Source organism: Schistocerca serialis, chromosome 8 (genome assembly GCF_023864345.2).
Source record: "Schistocerca serialis cubense isolate TAMUIC-IGC-003099 chromosome 8, iqSchSeri2.2, whole genome shotgun sequence".
In the NCBI taxonomy this organism is placed as follows: domain Eukaryota; kingdom Metazoa; phylum Arthropoda; class Insecta; order Orthoptera; family Acrididae; genus Schistocerca; species Schistocerca serialis.
The window spans coordinates 130,408,706-130,426,358 of record NC_064645.1 but is presented as its reverse complement, the minus strand read 5'-3'; the positions used below and the strand labels follow the sequence as shown (position 1 = coordinate 130,426,358).

Sequence of the window (17,653 nt, the reverse complement as noted above, 5' to 3'; positions counted from 1 at the left end):
CTGCACCATTTTTTCTTCTTGAAAAATTTAATTTAGTGTTTCCTATTTAAAATTGTCTCTACAATGTGTATTGCCATTACTTGTAGATACTGCTGCGAGCTGTGGTGTATGCAATGTGGCACAGTCGTTGGTGTCGCTAGCCTGTACACAAGATATAAAAGGGCAATGGATTGGCGGAGCTGTCATTTGTACTCAGGCGATTCATGTGAAAAGGTTTCTTACGTGATTACGGTCGCTCAATGGCAATCAACAGATTTTGAACACGGAATGGTAGTTTGAGCTACACGCTTGTGACATTCTGTATCGGAAATCATTACGGAATTCAGTATTACGAGATTAACAGTGTCACGAGTGTTCCGAGAATACCAAATTTCAAGCATTACCTCTCACCACGAACAACACATTGGTCGAGAGCTTTCACTTAACGCCTGAGAGCAGCTGCGTTTGCTGCGCGGGGGTAGCCGTGCTGTCTAGGGCGTCTTCCCACTGTTCGTGCGGCTCTGCCCGTCGGAGGTACCGAGCGAGGTGGCGCAGTGGTTAGACACTGGACTCGCATTCGGGAGGACGACGGTTCAATCCCGCGTCCGGCCATCCTGATTTAGGTTTTCCGTGATTTCCCTAAATCACTCCAGGCAAATGCCGGGATGGTTCCTCTGAAAGGGCACGGCCGACATCCTTCCCCATCCTTCCCTAATCCGATGAGACCGATGACCACGCTGTCTGGTCTCCTTCCCCAAACAACCAACCAACCAACCGTCGGAGGTTCGAGTCCTCCCCCGGGCAAGGGTGTGTGTGTTGTCATTAGCGTAAGCTAGTTAAAGTAAGATTAAGTAATGTGTAAGACTAGGGACCAATTACCTTAGCAGTTTGGTCCCACAGAACTTACCACAAATTTTCAAACTTCCAGCTGTGTTTGTGGAAAGTTGTCAGTGTTAACAGACAAGCAACACTGCGTGGAATAACCGCCGAAATGAGTATGGAACGTACGAGGAAGTATCCGTTAGGACAGTTCGGCAAAATTAGAGGTTAATGGGCTAGGACAGCTGACGTGTGACGGGAGTGCCTCTCCTGGGCTCGTGACCTTATCGGTTGGACCATAGATGACTGGAAAAGTGTGGCCTGATCACATGGGTCCCGATTTCAATCAATAAGAGCTGGTGTTAGGGTTCGGGAGTGGCGAATACCCCACGAAGCCATGGACCCAAGTTGTCAACAAGGCACTGTGCTAGTTGATCGTGTCTTCATAATGGTGTGGGCTGTGTTTACATGGAATGGGCTGGGTTCTCTCCTCCAACTGAACCTATCATTGACTGGAGATGGTTATGTTCGGCTACTTGGAGACTATTTTGATCTAAAAAACAATGGAATTTTTATGGGTGACATTGCACCATGTCAGTTTAGTGATAGAACGGCAACTGTCTACCATACACAGACGAATGCTCTCACACAACGCTTTATAAGATGCTGGTGGGTAAGTTCTTGATGTACAATAATTTGGATTATAGAAATTGGGATCCAATACTGCACATAGCGACATTCGCATACAATACGGCGAAGCAAGACACTACAGGCTTTACACCGTTATTTCTACCTGCTTGCAAGGCCGAAGCTCCAATGGATACGTTGGTCCCGTAGGAGCAGGACGTTACTCACGATGTCTACATGAAACATATCACCAAAGGGACAAGGTAGCTTGTTCGTGTACCGACCCTGGGCGCCCAGGAGAACGAGCGCGAGCGCTATAACGCCAAGCACCGGCCAAGCGAGATACAGCTCGAGAGATCTGGTTTGGATTTTTACGCCTCTGTGGGAAGTAGGACTATCGGAAATGTTAGCAAAGCACTACTTTGGGCCGTATCGTACCCTTCGTCGTCTGTCGGACGTCGCATATTTAGTCGAGAATTATGATCCTTCATAAAAGACAAAAGCACAGATACGTCATCCATGTTCTTCGTATGAAGCCCTATTACAGTCCAGAGGCCTAGATTGACGATGGAACGTTCGAGAAAACTGAAGACCCAATGGACGGTGGCAAGCTTAGACAGGAGCGGCTACCTTCGCGCTCATCATATTGAAGACTGTGTAACAACATGACGAGAACTCGAGGATTCGCGAATGCGTCATACAGAGGACCGTGACAAGATGTACATTAGGAGATTGACAGTTGGCTTCAATGAGAGCTTTTGAAAAAGAAGGTCGCTGTTTCTCCGGGAGAGGGAGCAATACGGCGAGATGTGGTGTATGCCGTGTGGCGTAACGGTCAGCATCACTGGCTGGCGTGGTGAGGTTCGCCAATTCCAAACAGAGCACGAGAAATCATTAGTTACCTGGTTTGCATCATTTGTGGAACGCAATACCAAATTAGTTACTGGTAGATTCTATCAACATACATGTTTTACAGAGATGCTTCGTGAACTCAAACGGCAGTCGATATAGGGAACACGAAGTTCTTTTTGGGAGATACTATTGAGAAAATGTAGGAATGGGCATTTGCAACTGACTGCAGTGCGATTCTACTGCCGCTAACGTACATTTCGCGGAGGACCGTGAGGACAAGACAGAGACTTTACGTCTCGCACGGAGGTGTATAGATAGTCGTTTTTGCCTCGCTCCCTTTGCCTTTCGTGGGATGATTACTAACCTTCAAAAGATAAGTAGCAGATCCAAAAACCCTGAAAACGCAAATGAATCTCATGTGTAGTTATCCTACGTTGTCGGCATTGGGCTTTACTTACATAATAGATAAAGAACAGGGATGAACACAACACAACAAACAAAAAACAATAGATAAAATTAAGATTGCACGTCTGCATAATGCAAAATATCTCTGTCAAAAATGTCTCTGACTACCTAAGGCATAATTTACTTGCAAGCAAAATGCATCGGCAACTGTCAAATACACTGAAGCGCCAAAGAAGCTGGTATAGGCATGCACATTCAAATACAGAGATGTGTAAACAGGCAGAATACGGCGCTGCGTTCGTCAACGCCTATGTAAGACAACAAGTGTCTGGAGCAGTTGTTAGATCGGTTACTGCTACTACAATGGCAACATTTGAGTGAGTTTGAACGAGGTGTTATAGTCGGCACACGAGCGATGGGACACAGAATCTCCAAGGTAGCGATGAAGTGGGGATTTTCCCGTACTACCATTTCACAGGTGTATCGTGAAATCAGGAATCCTGTATAACATCAAATCTCCGACTGCGCTGTGGCCGGAAAATGATCTTGCAAGAACGGGACCAATGACATAATCGATATGAGCTTTCGGAGCCGAAGGCCCACTCGTATAACATTTCTGGCTGCACGACACAAAGCTTTACGTCTCGCCTGTGCCTGTTAACACTGACATTGTACTGTTGATGACTGGAAACATGTTGCCTGGTCGGACGAGTCTCTTTTCAAATTGTACCGAGCGGATGGACGTGTACGGGTATGGAGACAACTTTGTGAATCCATGCACGCTGAATGTCAGCAGGGGACAGTTCAAGCTAGTGGAGGTTCTGTAATGGTATGGTTTGTGTGCAGTTGGAGTGACATGGGACCCCTGATAGGTCTAGATACGACTTTGACATGTGACACGTACGTGAACATCCTGCCTGATCGCCTGCATCCATTCATATTCATTGTGCATTCCTACCAACTTGGGCAATTCCAGCAGGAGAATGCGCCACCCCAGACATTCAGAATTCCTACGGCTCCAAGAACACTCTTCTGAGTTTAAACACTTCCGCTGGCCACCAGACTCCCCAGATATGAACATTAATTAGCAAATGTGGGATTCCTTGCAACGCGCTGTTCAGAAGAGATCTTCACCCCATCGTACTCTTACGGATTTATGGACAGCCCTACAGGGTTCGTGGCGTCAGTTCCCTCCTGCACCAAGACTTCATTCCACGTCGTGTTGCGTCACTTCTGCGTATTCGCGGGGGCCCTGCACGATATTAGGCAGATGTACTAGTTTCTTTGGTTCTTCAGTGTATGACATGAAGTTTCTATAGAAGGTAAATACATTGCTTATTTTAACAATGTAGTAAATGAAAGAAGTTACATTCCAAGATGTTTTATGTAAGTCCTGCATCTAGACATAAGTATAATACGTGATAAAAATCTTATACTGCTTTTACATAGATGTAGAATTAAAATGATATACAAATGTAATGTCAAAAGTAACACCAGAAAAAGCCATAAATGCCGAAACAAGCTTGTCGTCAACCTATGTAAAAACAACAAGGAAAAAATTACTTAAAGCTAATTTTGTAAAAATATAAAGAAAATTTCATCATGAACTGAAATTTAGAAATGGGATTAGTAAAATTTCTATTTCTGGACCTAGTGAAAACAAGACTGAATCTTTCTTTGTTTTCTTTTGCTAGTGCCTTTGTCCCACATGTTGCGCAGGGTCGGCATGGTTACGGTCAGATTTGGCATGGTTAATTTTAAGGGGTGGCTGGATGCCCTTCCTGTCGCCACCACGCACCTCTCGGGATGGAACGAGTGTAGCCCAGCTGTCTGTGTCTAGTGTAAGCCATGGAATAGTGCGAACATGTTCAAATGTCTGCAAGTCGTGTAACTGAGGCGGGACATGGGGACCAGCCCGGTATTCACCTAGTAGGATGCGGAAAACCGCCTAAAAACCACATCCGGGCTTGCCGCCACACCGGCCCTCGTCGTTAATCCGCTGGACGGATTCGATCCAGGGCTGGCGCGCCTACCCGAGTGCAGGAAGCAGCGCATTAGCGCTCTCAGCTAACTTGGTGGATCAGAAAACGAGACTGAATGTGGAAGATAAAGTCAGTAGAATGCGTAATAGATAAAACTATCGCACGTTTGGTGTTAAGAAGAGTGAATTCAATACACAGTTTGCATCTAATGAGGCTCAAAAATTGTAAGAGGGTTGCTACAGTTTGTAGGAAATCTACTTTGTACAGAAAGAACAAGAAATAATTTGCATAAATATCTGCAGAGACATTGCCTAGCCTCACCTTTGCTCCGGAACCCAGTGCAAGCAGAAGAAGGAGAAGATCTTGTCGAATGGTGCCAGCTGGTAGACGGGCGAGGCGTCGATGTTAGGGTCGGCAATGTCGAGGAGCTGGAAGCTGAGGCCGGAGTGCGCCGCCCCGTACAATTCCGCGGCGTGCTCCACCATGGCAGCCGACACGTCTGTGCCCACCAGCTGCAAGAGCGCTGCCGCTGTAAGGTGTCTTAATGCTCATCATCACTATCATACAGTCTTGCGTTACTGGCGAGTAAAATCTCTTTATGCATATGGAGCTGCAGCCTAAATATTACAGTTGTGGTATCGTCCTGAGATCGCGGCGCCACATCGGAGTTGGCAACGCGAATCGATACCACAGACATTACCGAGAGTTCGCTGCAATCCGCAACGATATATGGGAGGAGGTCCAGAAGACCCCGCCTCCTTCTCAGCAACAGCAGTGCTCTCGCACTGGCGTCAATATAGAACTGAGCCAGGAAGAACTCAGCCCTGTTAGAGATCTCAGCTACAGCAGACAAGACCATCGTCTAGGACCAACGAGTAGTTAAAGTTTCACATGAACTTATTCTGTTCCTAATGTTGAAAATTATACTTCAAGAGAATAATTACTTAATTAGTGGATCAAGTAATGCTTTGCTGATCGAAGATAGTTGTAAATTATCTAGTACTCATGTGACAAAGAAGTATGTCAAAGTTAAGTAAATCTTTTATTCATTTCTGTAATAAAGTGAGCTAATATTTCTTGTGTTCTAGTTTGGTGCACCTGCTCTCAGAGCAATCGAAGAGCCTACGATTGTGGTCGGGCGAAAATAGTTTCGTTCGGTCACAACAACAGTAGTTGACCGTTGCGGAAAATTCGTGCCTCCGACAGAAGAGAAACAGTCGAAACAATATCTATCATGGAGGACTCTTGTAGGAGAAACGGTTTTATTCGCGTTGTCTTATACACATATGGGAGATGCAGTATGCATACAAAATCAGTTTAACAGGTTGTTGCACTTAGTTTATATCTGTTCCGCATAACAGAGCCGTGTGCTCTACGCCATTTGTTGACCATCAAAGCCACCATCTAAACTGGAACTCCATTAAAGAAAATATGGAGAGAGCCAAAAGAATATGCAAAAAGTTGTTGGTCTTCAGTCCAGAGACTGGTTTGATGCAGATCTTCATGCTACTCTATCCTGTGCAAGCTTCTTCATCTCCCACTACCTACTGCAACATACATCCTTCTGAATCTGTTTAGTGTATTCATCTCCTGGTCGCCTTCTACGATTTTTACCCTGCATGCTGCCCTCAAATACTAAATTGGTGATCCGTTGATGCCTCAGAATATGCCCTACCAACCGATCCCCTCTTCTAATCAAGTTGTGCACCAAATTTCTTTTCTCTCCAATTCTATTCAATACCTTCTCATTAGTTATGTGATCTACCCATCTAATCTTCAGCATTCTTCTGTAGCACCACATTTCGAAAGCTTCCATTCTGTTCTTGTCTAAACTATTTACCGTCCACGTTTCACTTCCATACATGGCTACACTCCATACAAATAATTTCAGAAACGATTTCCCGACACTTAAATCTATACTCGATGTTAACAAATTTCTCTTCTTCAGAAACGCTTTCCTTGCCATTGCCAGCCTACATTTTATATTCTCTCTACGTCGACCATCATCAGTTATTCTGCTCCCCAAATAGCAAAACTCATTTACTACTTTAAGCGTCGCATTTCCTAATCTAATTCCCGCAGCATCACCCGACTTAATTCGACTACATTCCATTATCCTCGTTTTGCTTTTGTTGATGTTCCTTTCAAGACACTGTCCATTCCGATCAGCTGCTCTTCCAGGTCCTTTGCTGTCTCTGACAGAATTACATTGTCATCAGCGAACCTCAAAGTTTTTATTTCTTCACCATGGATTTTAATACCTACTCGTAATTTTTCTTTTGTTTTCTTTACTCCTTGCTCAATATACAGATTGAATAACATCGGGGATAGGCTACAACCAAGTATCACTCCCTTCCCAACCAATGCTTCCCTTTCATGCCCCTCGACTCTTATAACTGCCATCTGGTTTCTGTACAAACTGTAAATAGCCTTTCGATCCCTGTATTTTACCCCTGCCACCTTCAGAATTTGAAAGAGAGTATTCCAGTCAACATTGTCAAAAGGTTTCTCTAAGTCTACAAATGCTAGAAACGTAGGGTTGCCTTTCCTTAATCTATTTTCTAAGACAAGTCGTAGGGTCAGTATTGCCTCACGTGTTCCAGCATTTCTACGGAATCCAAACTGATCTTCCTCGAGATCGGCTTCTACCAGTTTTTCCAATCGTCTGTAAAGAATTCGTGTTAGTATTTTGCAGCCGTGGCTTATTAAACTGATGGTTCGGTAATTTTCACATCTGTCAACACCTACTTTCCTTGGTGTTGGAATTATTACATTCTTCTTGAAGTCTGAGGGTATTTCGCCTGTCTCATACATCTTGCTCACGGGATGGTATTGTTAGGCCTGGGTCTCCTGAGGCTGTCAGTAGTTCTAATGGAATGTTGTCTACTCCCGGGGCCTTGTTTGGATTTAGGTCCTTCAGTGCTATGCAAAAAGGAGGAAAAATATAAAAAGGTCACCATGGCGTAAATGTAGGATCCTCGCCACATTCTCTTGAGTGAGCGGGAAGGTCGGCCTGCCTGTAAGCTAACCGCCAGCGAAGAGTAGTCCTACTTTTGAAGGGAAGTGCCACGACGACACGAGTCGTACGAAGCTTTGAGCAGGTACTCGACCATGCAATGTGATGGTGACACGGGATGGCCGCCATCTTACGCACATATCGTTAACTGACGTACGGCTTTGGTCAAAGGCTTGGCTTGAGTTGGAGCACTGTGTATCAATCCGTGTCGACGGTTCGCACACGCGTCCAATTGCGCCCCTCTTCACAGTCCATCAATATCATTGTTGGGGGCAGTAGAGTTATTAGTCGCAAAATATAATGTCTTCCGGTGAATCCTGGCTTTCAAGGTCCGTAATGTTAGATGCATACAGGTTGTCGACTACAGTGCACTGTTGAGCGGCATAGCCGATAAATGTCAGATGTGACAGTGTGGGATACTAGTGGAAACAATAACCGGTCTCGACTCGTACATACTCAGACTCCCTGAACATAAACATCCACACCAGGGAGGTATTAACCCCAGAGTAGTGAACATGCTCCATAAATTAATTAAGCAGTTCACTGTTCATCTGCATGTGGCAAGGAACGGAGAAGCCTTCTTCGAAAATCGGCAAGTACCTCTACCTCCCTGGAGTCTTCTTTACATGACGTAACACAGTCATTACATCCTTGGTCGGAAATTTGTTCGTCACACTCGCTTAGTAATCACTTTTAGTACATGAGACGCGCGCAGAGGAGATTCCACAGTAACATAACCACGCTCACGTTGAATCCATACTACAGCAAATGCTGTGACTATATTACGAGGGTCTCAGTTTACTAAAATCTGAATCGTAGTGTATTGTTAAGTTATTCAAGTAGTTTAAGTATGTTATGCACTTGATACTTCATTGGTATCTCTTCTTCGCTGTGTAGCAATTGTTATTAAAGGTAGTTAATTTTCTAAAATCAGAACTGATTATGAATCTGATTGCAAGTGTAGCAGATTATGTCGATAATGAAAGGCAAACGAAAGTAAACGTTTTTACATCCACTTTGCGTTATAAAGATGTAGGATGGGTGCCTCAGTTACTCAAGGCCAATTGTAAACTCCAATTTCTCATCATAGAACTTTTATTTCAGGATTTCATATCACCAACAAACTTCGAGAAACGAAAGGTCAAATTCAGATCTTCTTTTTCCCCCTTGTGAACGTATCTTTTTCATCCACCCTTTATGACAAAGATGCGTGAGTGAATCGCTGTCCTCTGTAGCCAACTCACAATTAGTGTCGTCTACATCAAAGTTTTCACTCTCCCCTACGAGCTGTTGTTGGCATGTGAGACTTTGGTCTTGGATTCGGTATGACTTTATGTTCCAGTGACGCGACGGATATTGGAATATACGGCCACCGTTTTCCTGACGAGAGACAGTCAGAGATCTTCGTCGTGAGCATGCTACGGATGGAAGGCACATTTGAGAATACCGGAATTTTATGATGGCGTGACTGGCAGCTTCAGTAATGCACCTTTATCCAGAGTGGGTGCTGTGACATATGCTATGAGTACAGGTCGCGTATTTGTGTCGTAGTTGTTCCAGGAGTACTGCATCACATTTGGTGGCAGATCTAAAGTCACTTAATTTTGCTGCTGCTATGGAATTTCTGAAGTACTTTCAGCAGCAAAATAGTAATGGTGCGGCCTTCCAAATACAGGTCTTACTGTCAGATGCGACCTATTTTACGCTTGTTAGATAGTTTAGCAGTTAGAATAGCCACGTCTGGAACTGTTTTGGTGTTAGAGCTCACTAAAGACTTTTCGTAATACGTACGTGTTTATATTTATTTATTTATATTATTTATATTTATATTATTTACACTACTGCCCATTAAAATTGGTACACCAAGAAGAAATGCAGATGATAAACGGGTATTCATTGGACAAATACACTCCTGGAAATTGAAATAAGAACACCGTGAATTCATTGTCCCAGGAAGGGGAAACTTTATTGACACATTCCTGGGGTCAGATACATCACATGATCACACTGACAGAACCACAGGCACATAGACACAGGCAACAGAGCATGCACAATGTCGGCACTAGTACAGTGTATATCCACCTTTCGCAGCGATGCAGACTGCTTTTCTCCCATGGAGACGATAGTAGAGATGCTGGATGTAGTCCTGTGGAACGGCTTGCCATGCCATTTCCACCTGGCGCCTCAGTTGGACCAGCGTTCGTGCTGGACGTGCAGACCGCGTGAGACGACGCTTCATCCAGTCCCAAACATGCTCAATGGGGGACAGATCCGGAGATCTTGCTGGCCAGGGTAGTTGACTTACACCTTCTAGAGCACGTTGGGTGGCACGGGATACATGCGGACGTGCATTGTCCTGTTGGAACAGCAAGTTCCCTTCCCGGTCTAGGAATGGTAGAACGATGGGTTCGATGACGGTTTGGATGTACCGTGCACTATTCAGTGTCCTCTCGACGATCACCAGTGGTGTACGGCCAGTGTAGGAGATCGCTCCCCACACCATGATGCCGGGTGTTGGCCCTGTGTGCCTCGGTCGTATGCAGTCCTGATTGTGGCGCTCACCTGCACGGCGCCAAACACGCATACGACCATCATTGGCACCAAGGCAGAAGCGACTCTCATCGCTGAAGACGACACGTCTCCATTCGTCCCTCCATTCACGCCTGTCGCGACACCACTGGAGGCGGGCTGCACGATGTTGGGGCGTGAGCGGAAGACGGCCTAACGGTGTGCGGGACCGTAACCCAGCTTCATGGAGACGGTTGCGAATGGTCCTCGCCGATACCCCAGGAGCAACAGTGTCCCTAATTTGCTGGGAAGTGGCGGTGCGGTCCCCTACGGCACTGCGTAGGATCCTACGGTCTTGGCGTGCATCCGTGCGTCGCTGCGGTCCGGTCCCAGGTCGACGGGCACGTGCACCTTCCGCCGACCACTGGCGACAACATCGATGTACTGTGGAGACCTCACGCCCCACGTGTTGAGCAATTCGGCGGTACGTCCACCCGGCCTCCCGCATGCCCACTATACGCCCTCGCTCAAAGTCCGTCAACTGCACATACGGTTCAAATCCACGCTGTCGCGGCATGCTACCAGTGTTAAAGACTGCGGTGGAGCTCCGTATGCCACGGCAAATTGGCTGACACTGACGGCGGCGGTGCACAAATGCTGCGCAGCTAGCGCCATTCGACGGCCAACACCGCGGTTCCTGGTGTGTCCGCTGTGCCGTGCGTGTGATCATTGCTTGTACAGCCCTCTCGCAGTGTCCGGAGCAAGTATGGTGGGTCTGACACACCGGTGTCAATGTGTTCTTTTTTCCATTTCCAGGAGTGTATATTATACTAGAACTGGCATGTGATTACATTTTCACGCAATTTGGGTGCATAGATCCTGAGAAATCAGTACCCAGAACAACCACCTCTTGCCGTAATAACGGCCTTGATACGCCTGGGCATTGAGTCAAACAGAGCTTGGATGGCGTGTACAAGTACAGCTACCCATGCAGCTTCAACACGATCCCATAGTTCATCAAGAGTAGTGATTGGCGTATGGTGACGAGTCAGTTGCTCGGCCACCATTGACCAGACGTTTTCAATTGGTGAGGGATCTGGAGAATGTGCTGGCCAGGGCAGCAGTCGAACATTTTCTGTATCCAGAAAGGCCCGTACAGGACCTGCAACATGCGGTCGTGCATTATCCTGTTTAAATGTAGGGCTTCGCAGGGATCGAATGAAGGGTAGAGCCACGGGTCACGACACATCTGAAATGTAACGTCCACTGTTCAAAGTGCCGTCAATGCGAACAAGAGGTGACCGAGACGTGTAACCAATGGCACCCCATACCATCACGGCAGGTGATACGCCAGTATGGCGGTGACGAATACACGCTTCCAGTGTGCGTTCACCGCGATGTCGCCAAACTCGGATACGACCATCATGATGCTGTAAACAGAACCTGGATTCATCCGAAAAAATGAGGTTTTGCCATTCGTGCACCCAGGTCCGTTGTTGAGTACGCAATCGCAGGAGCTCCTGTCTGTGATGCAGCGTCATGGGAACCGCAGCCATGGTCTCCGAGCTGATAGTCCATTCTCCTGCAAACGTCGTCGAACTGTTCGTGCAGATGGTTGTTGTCTTGCAAACGTCCTCATCTGTTGACTCAGGGATCGAGACGTGGCTGCACGATCCGTACCAGCCATGCGGATGAGATGCCTGTCATCTTGCCTGCTAGTGATACGAGGCCGTTGGAATCCAGCATGGCGTTTCGTATTACCCTCCTGAATCCACCGATTCCATATTCTGCTAGCAGTCATTGGATCTCGACCAACGCGAGCAGCAATGTCGCGATACGATAAACTGCAATAGCGATAGGCCGTTATCAAAGTCGGAAACGTGATGGTACGCATTTCTCCTCCTTACACGAGGCATCACAACAACGTTTCACCAGGCAACGCCGGTCAGCTGCTATTTGCGTATGAGAAATCGGTTGGAAACTTTCCTCATGTCAGCACGTTGTAGGTGTCGCCACCGGCGCCAACCTTGTGTGAATTCTCTAAAAAGCTAATCATCTGCATATCATAGCATGTTCTTCCTGTCGGTTAAAGGGGGGGGGGCGGGGTTGGTGGTAGAAACCCACTGAGGTATTGGGCTGTTGGACCTGGAGGATTCATACTGCTGGAGATAAGCTCAGTGGAGTTTAGAGGAAGGGAGAAATCTGTTATGCGAACCTGGGTGTGTGGAGGCAGCCTGGGCAGTAGCAGGTCGACGGTGACGTCTCCGGCGCCGCAGCCCACGTCGAGCACTCGCAGGGGCGGCGCCGGCCACCGCAGCGATGGCCACGCAGCCTCCAGCGCCGCCGACGCCTCCCACCGCTGGAGCCCGTTGGACCGCGAGTACAGCTCCGCCTTGTCCATTGCGACTGCCCCACGAGAGACTAAATGGGAAGCCAGAAAACACCAGGAAGTAACTGTTTATAGTCTCGCCAGCCTTGACATAGAGACGAATTGGAGGTAAAACCTTATGAGGAACCATCCACACACTAACGTTTAAATGTGTATCGGGAGTACCTACCGCAGTGGAAATGGCAGGTTGTGGTGGCGGGTAGGGTGATGGACATTCTGGATCAAGAAACTTCGTGGCACATTAAAACTGTGTGCCGGACTGAGACTCGAACTCGGGACCTTTGCCTTTCGTGGGCAAGTGTTCTACCAATTGAGCTACCCAAGCACGACTCGCACCCCGTCCTCGCAGCTTCAATTCAGCCAGCATCTTGTCTCCTACCTTCCAGACTTCACTGAAGCTCTCCTGCGAACCCGGCAGCTGTGAAGTTTGGAAGGTAGGAGACGAGATACTGGCAGAATTGAAGCTGTGAGGACTTCATTGAAGCTCCCCTCTAACCCGGCAGCTGTGAAGTTTGGAAGGTAGGAGACGAGATACTGGCAGAATTGAAGCTGTGAGGACTTCACTGAAGCTCCCCTCTAACCCGGCAGCTGTGAAGTTTGGAAGGTAGGAGGCGAGATACTGGCAGAATTGAAGCTGTGAGGACTTCACTGAAGCTCCCCTCTAACCCGGCAGCTGTGAAGTTTGGAAGGTAGGAGACGAGATACTGGCAGAATTGAAGCTGTGAGGACGGGGCACGAGTCGCGCTTGGATAGCTTAGCTGGTAGAGCAATTGCCGCGAAAGGCAAAGGTCCCGATTTCGATTCTCGGTCCGGCACACAGTTTTAATCTGCCAGGAAGTTTCATATCAGCGCACACTCCACTGCAGAGTGACAATTTAATTGTGGATTCTGGAGCAAATTTGACCTTCGGCTGTCAGCTTGCCTATATTCACGGGCAGGGGCAAATGGATGACGCCATTACACCCTACTTCTCTCCTAAACCTTCGATAGCTACACATCTTCCCTCCGTCTAGCCCTCCCACTCCCCCTCTCCCCTACCCCTTCATCGCCTCTAACTCTCCCTACTCCATTTCTCTTTCTAAACGACGTCCCTTTGTTGGGAAGAGGCCAGTCAGAGAGCTTCTAAGCCAGTTGTGTCATGCATGTTGATTGCTTCCAAACAAAGCTCGTGTATCACAGCCGTAGCAGCTCATGCCATATTTTCTTTAGCCTCCAACATGTTTCTAAGGCTAGCTTAAGTGTTAGTTGAAAGATCTGATTGGACGAGCTAATACGGCACTAAAATATCGAGCTGTTATTAAGAAGGCTAAATATGTGTAACACCATTTGTGTAGAATCTCTTTGATGCGTATTGCCAGGAATGGACATGGCTTAGGAATGGGGTGGGGTAAGGGGAGAGGGGAAATGGATGTTCAGGATGGGATGGAAGGGATTTGCCTAATTTGCCTATTGAAGAGAGTGTGGTTCAGGAGAAGGGTGAATCATGATGACGTGATGCGTTTGCCCCTGTATTTACATGCAGGAAACCTGACAATCAGATGCCACATTTGATCCAGAAAGCATACAAACTAGTGTGAGATGTGATCAACCTGAATTTTTGGAGATAAATACTTCGTTTTTAGAGGCAAATACATACAAACATATAATTAGCTATTCAACACTAAGTTTTCAATTTCTGCTTTTGAAACACCTTGCTGTTTCTGTTGTTCACATACAGTTTGTCCCTTCTAAGAGTCGTCTGGCGCTTTTTCTTTGGTATTCTGGCAGATATTTGCAATAACTGGAGTTATCGCAAACTTATACCGCTCATTACATTTTTCATTCAACACTCAGTGTCAACGGAAACGGTCAGTTTGTTTCCCATTAAAAAAAATAATAAAATGTAACTTTATGTTCCCATTTGATAGGGAGACTCTAAATTAGTCTAGTGCAATGTTCGTTTTATCGATATTTTTTAATTTGGACAGTGAAACATGAAGAATAACTAGTACTCCAGCCAGTGGCGGATTTACATATACGCCCACAATAACGGGCCTAGGGGTGGCACCTTAAGGGGGTGGCATTTTTTGCTCTGTACTCATTTTAACCTATTACGTTTTGAAATAACTGCGATTACAAACGACAAACATTTTTAATATTGTTAAACAACTTGTTGGTATAAGTAAGCCTTATGAACGAAATTCGACAATACAAGCTTGGAAATATACATAGTTTACTTGGTGACTGAATGGAAATTTAACATTGGGTTTCTGTCTGGTATCATCTTCATGATCGTTCAAAATATTTTGAAGTAAGCTGTCAGAATGGCAATGTACAATACAATGTTTGAAATGTTATTATTCCGAGAATTGTCGGCTGCTACTCAACTTTACCATTATTTTCTTCGTGAAAATACCGGAACCCCTGGAAAGCTGTGATAAACTAATCAGCAGTGACTTACATACTGTAATATGTGTGGGCCTCAGTATGTAAAACCCGACTCGGCCTAAATTTCTTGTAGAAATTACAAGGAAGTATCAAGTCAACCCTCCATTACTGTAATTAATGTCAAAGCTGTGTAGTCTTCAGTATCTGAGCTTTGATTTAATGACACCTGTTTAACAAAACATGTTGATCCAGGGAATGTTTTATATTTTTATATACATGTTTATACGAAAAGAACATAAGCAGAATACCTAATAATTAGTGAAGTATGCTTCACAAGAGTTTAGAAACTTTGTCTATTTGCCGGCCGAAGTGGCCGTGCGGTTAAAGGCGCTGCAGTCTGGAACCGCAAGACCGCTACGGTCGCAGGTTCGAATCCTGCCTCGGGCATGGATGTTTGTGATGTCCTTAGGTTAGTTAGGTTTAACTAGTTCTAAGTTCTAGGGGACTAATGACCTCAGCAGTTGAGTCCCATAGTGCTCAGAGCCATTTGAACCATTTTTGTCTATTTATTTACTTAGTTACCTTTTTGGCGAAAAAAGGAGAAATAACCAACTTTCGTTTGTCTCATTTGTTGTGCTGCAGCCTGCACGATATCAAAGTTCGCACTGTGTACAATCGAATAGTACGTGGCATTGGAAATTTTATATTAAACTACTTAACTAAGCTTTTTATTCTTAGAGGAAAGGTTATTTTTATTTTATGTTGGAACAAAAGGTGCATTTGGGTGTAGACATAACAGCAGTGTTCACACATATGACAACACGCCACATCAACCGTCAACAAGACTACTTAAAGTTTGTAGTCCGTCTTCTCTGCCCATAGAAACCGCTAAAAATGTTATGAGAATAAGTGGGATAAGAGTCGATCCAGCACACCTCACGGCAAGAAATTGCAAAAATTATTTGCTCTTTAAATTAGAAAGACATTGTCAAGAGTATTCAGAAAATATTTGCATCCCAGCTAAAATTTCGGCGACGCGGGAAACAGAAGCCAAAGAAGGGACTGTCCCGTTTCTTTACGAGACGAATACCAGCCGGCAGGTGTGCTTTTACTGTTCGCTGACAACAGAGGAACAGGCGACAATGAAATAAAAGTAAATTATTCTGCATTGTAATTCTTTCACACCACAATTACGTCGAGTAATCCGAGTTGGTTAGTTCATCGCTCCGTGTTTAAAGGAAAAATCTTTGTGCTCGTGAGCCGTGCTTAAAGTTAAGAAGCTTTGTCCTCATTTGTGGTGTAGTGCGATTGGAGCTGGATACAGTCTTTCTTTCCTTTTACAATTTTTTTCTTTTGTTTTGGCTGTTTGGTTGAAAATTCTGTAAGTGCCATAACATGAATAACAGTGAAAAAAGCGAACGTGCAAAATTAGTGGGGCGGCATTTCGGAAGTTATCGAAGGAAATGCTGGTTCGCAAGAGAGCTTCTGTAAAGTTTGGAAGGTAGGAGACGAGGTACTGACGGAAGTAAAGCTGTGAGGACGGGGTGTGAGTCGTGCTTGGGTAGCTCAGATGGTAGAGCACTTGCCCGCGAAAGGCAAAGGTCCCGAGTTCGAGTCTTGGTCCGGCACACAGTTTTAATCTGCCAGGAAGTTTCATCGTACAATCAGTTTAACAGCTCATGCATCCAAGTTGCTCACAAGAATAATATACTGAAAAATTGAAAAGGAATGGAGGAGCAGTTAGATGACGATCAGTTTGGCTTAGGAAATGCAAAAGTACAAGAGAGGCAGTTCTGTCGTTGCACCTTGCGATAGATGCAAGACCTAAGAAAAATCTAAACACATAAATAGGATTTCCCGACTAGGAAAAGCTTTAGACAATGTAAAATGGTACAATATGTTCGAAATTCGCAAGAAACTATTCATTTTTTTTATTTATTTGACCTGACAAGGTTTGTGCCTTTAGATAAAATATTTTTTTACATGAGAGTTACCTGTAAAATAACAATAATTTTAATATGAAATATAATAATAAAATAGAACTGATGAAATTAAAAATGAGTTGGGTGTATGCACAAACAATGCGAATAAATAGTACTGACTAGGAAGTAGTCGAGTTAATATTTCTACTACTTGTGCTGCTGCTGCTGCTGCTACTGTCACTAGTAATAGTTGTGACACTGGCAAATGTAAAATTATTTAAAAGTATTTATAGGTGTACAAAAGTAATATATTCTGATGTCGCGAGTTCTGTGAGAGGGAAATTTAGGTAGACTGCACCGGCCAAGAGTGTAAGTAGGCTGTTTAGGTTTTCTTATTGGTAACGCCACGTAGCACTCTGTGTGAGAATCACTGGCTGTGCTGTGTGCAGTCTGTGACTAGTTTGCATTGTTGTCTGCCATTGTAGTGTTGGGCAGCGGCAGCTGGATGTGAACAGCGCGTAGCGTTGCGCAGTTGCAGGTGAGCCGCCAGCAGTGGTGGATGTGGGGAGAGAGATGGCGGAGCTTTGAAATTTGTCATGAACTGCTATATATATTATGACTATTGAGGTAAATACATTGGTTGTTCTCTATCAAAATCTTTCGTTTGCTAACTATGCCTATCAGTAGTTAGTGCCTTCCGTAGTTTGAATCTTTTATTTAGCTGGCAGTAGTGGTGCTCGCTGTATTGCAGTAGTTCGAGTAACCAAGATTTTTGTGAGGTAAGTGA

At 45.4% G+C, this 17,653-nt stretch overlaps 1 protein-coding gene across 1 annotated transcript in view; it reads right to left on the bottom strand.

Moving 5' to 3' along the window:
• The window catches only part of LOC126416391 (juvenile hormone acid O-methyltransferase-like), a 42,461-nt gene that overhangs the window by 11,246 nt on the left and 13,562 nt on the right, over positions 1-17,653 (bottom strand). The window contains exons 2-3 of the mRNA XM_050084080.1: positions 12,404-12,609; positions 4,986-5,176 (exon numbers count right to left, since the gene is read on the bottom strand). Coding sequence (XP_049940037.1) covers positions 4,986-5,176; positions 12,404-12,589 — 377 coding nt within the window. The 5' untranslated portion in view covers positions 12,590-12,609. The remainder of the gene's footprint in view (positions 1-4,985; positions 5,177-12,403; positions 12,610-17,653) is intronic.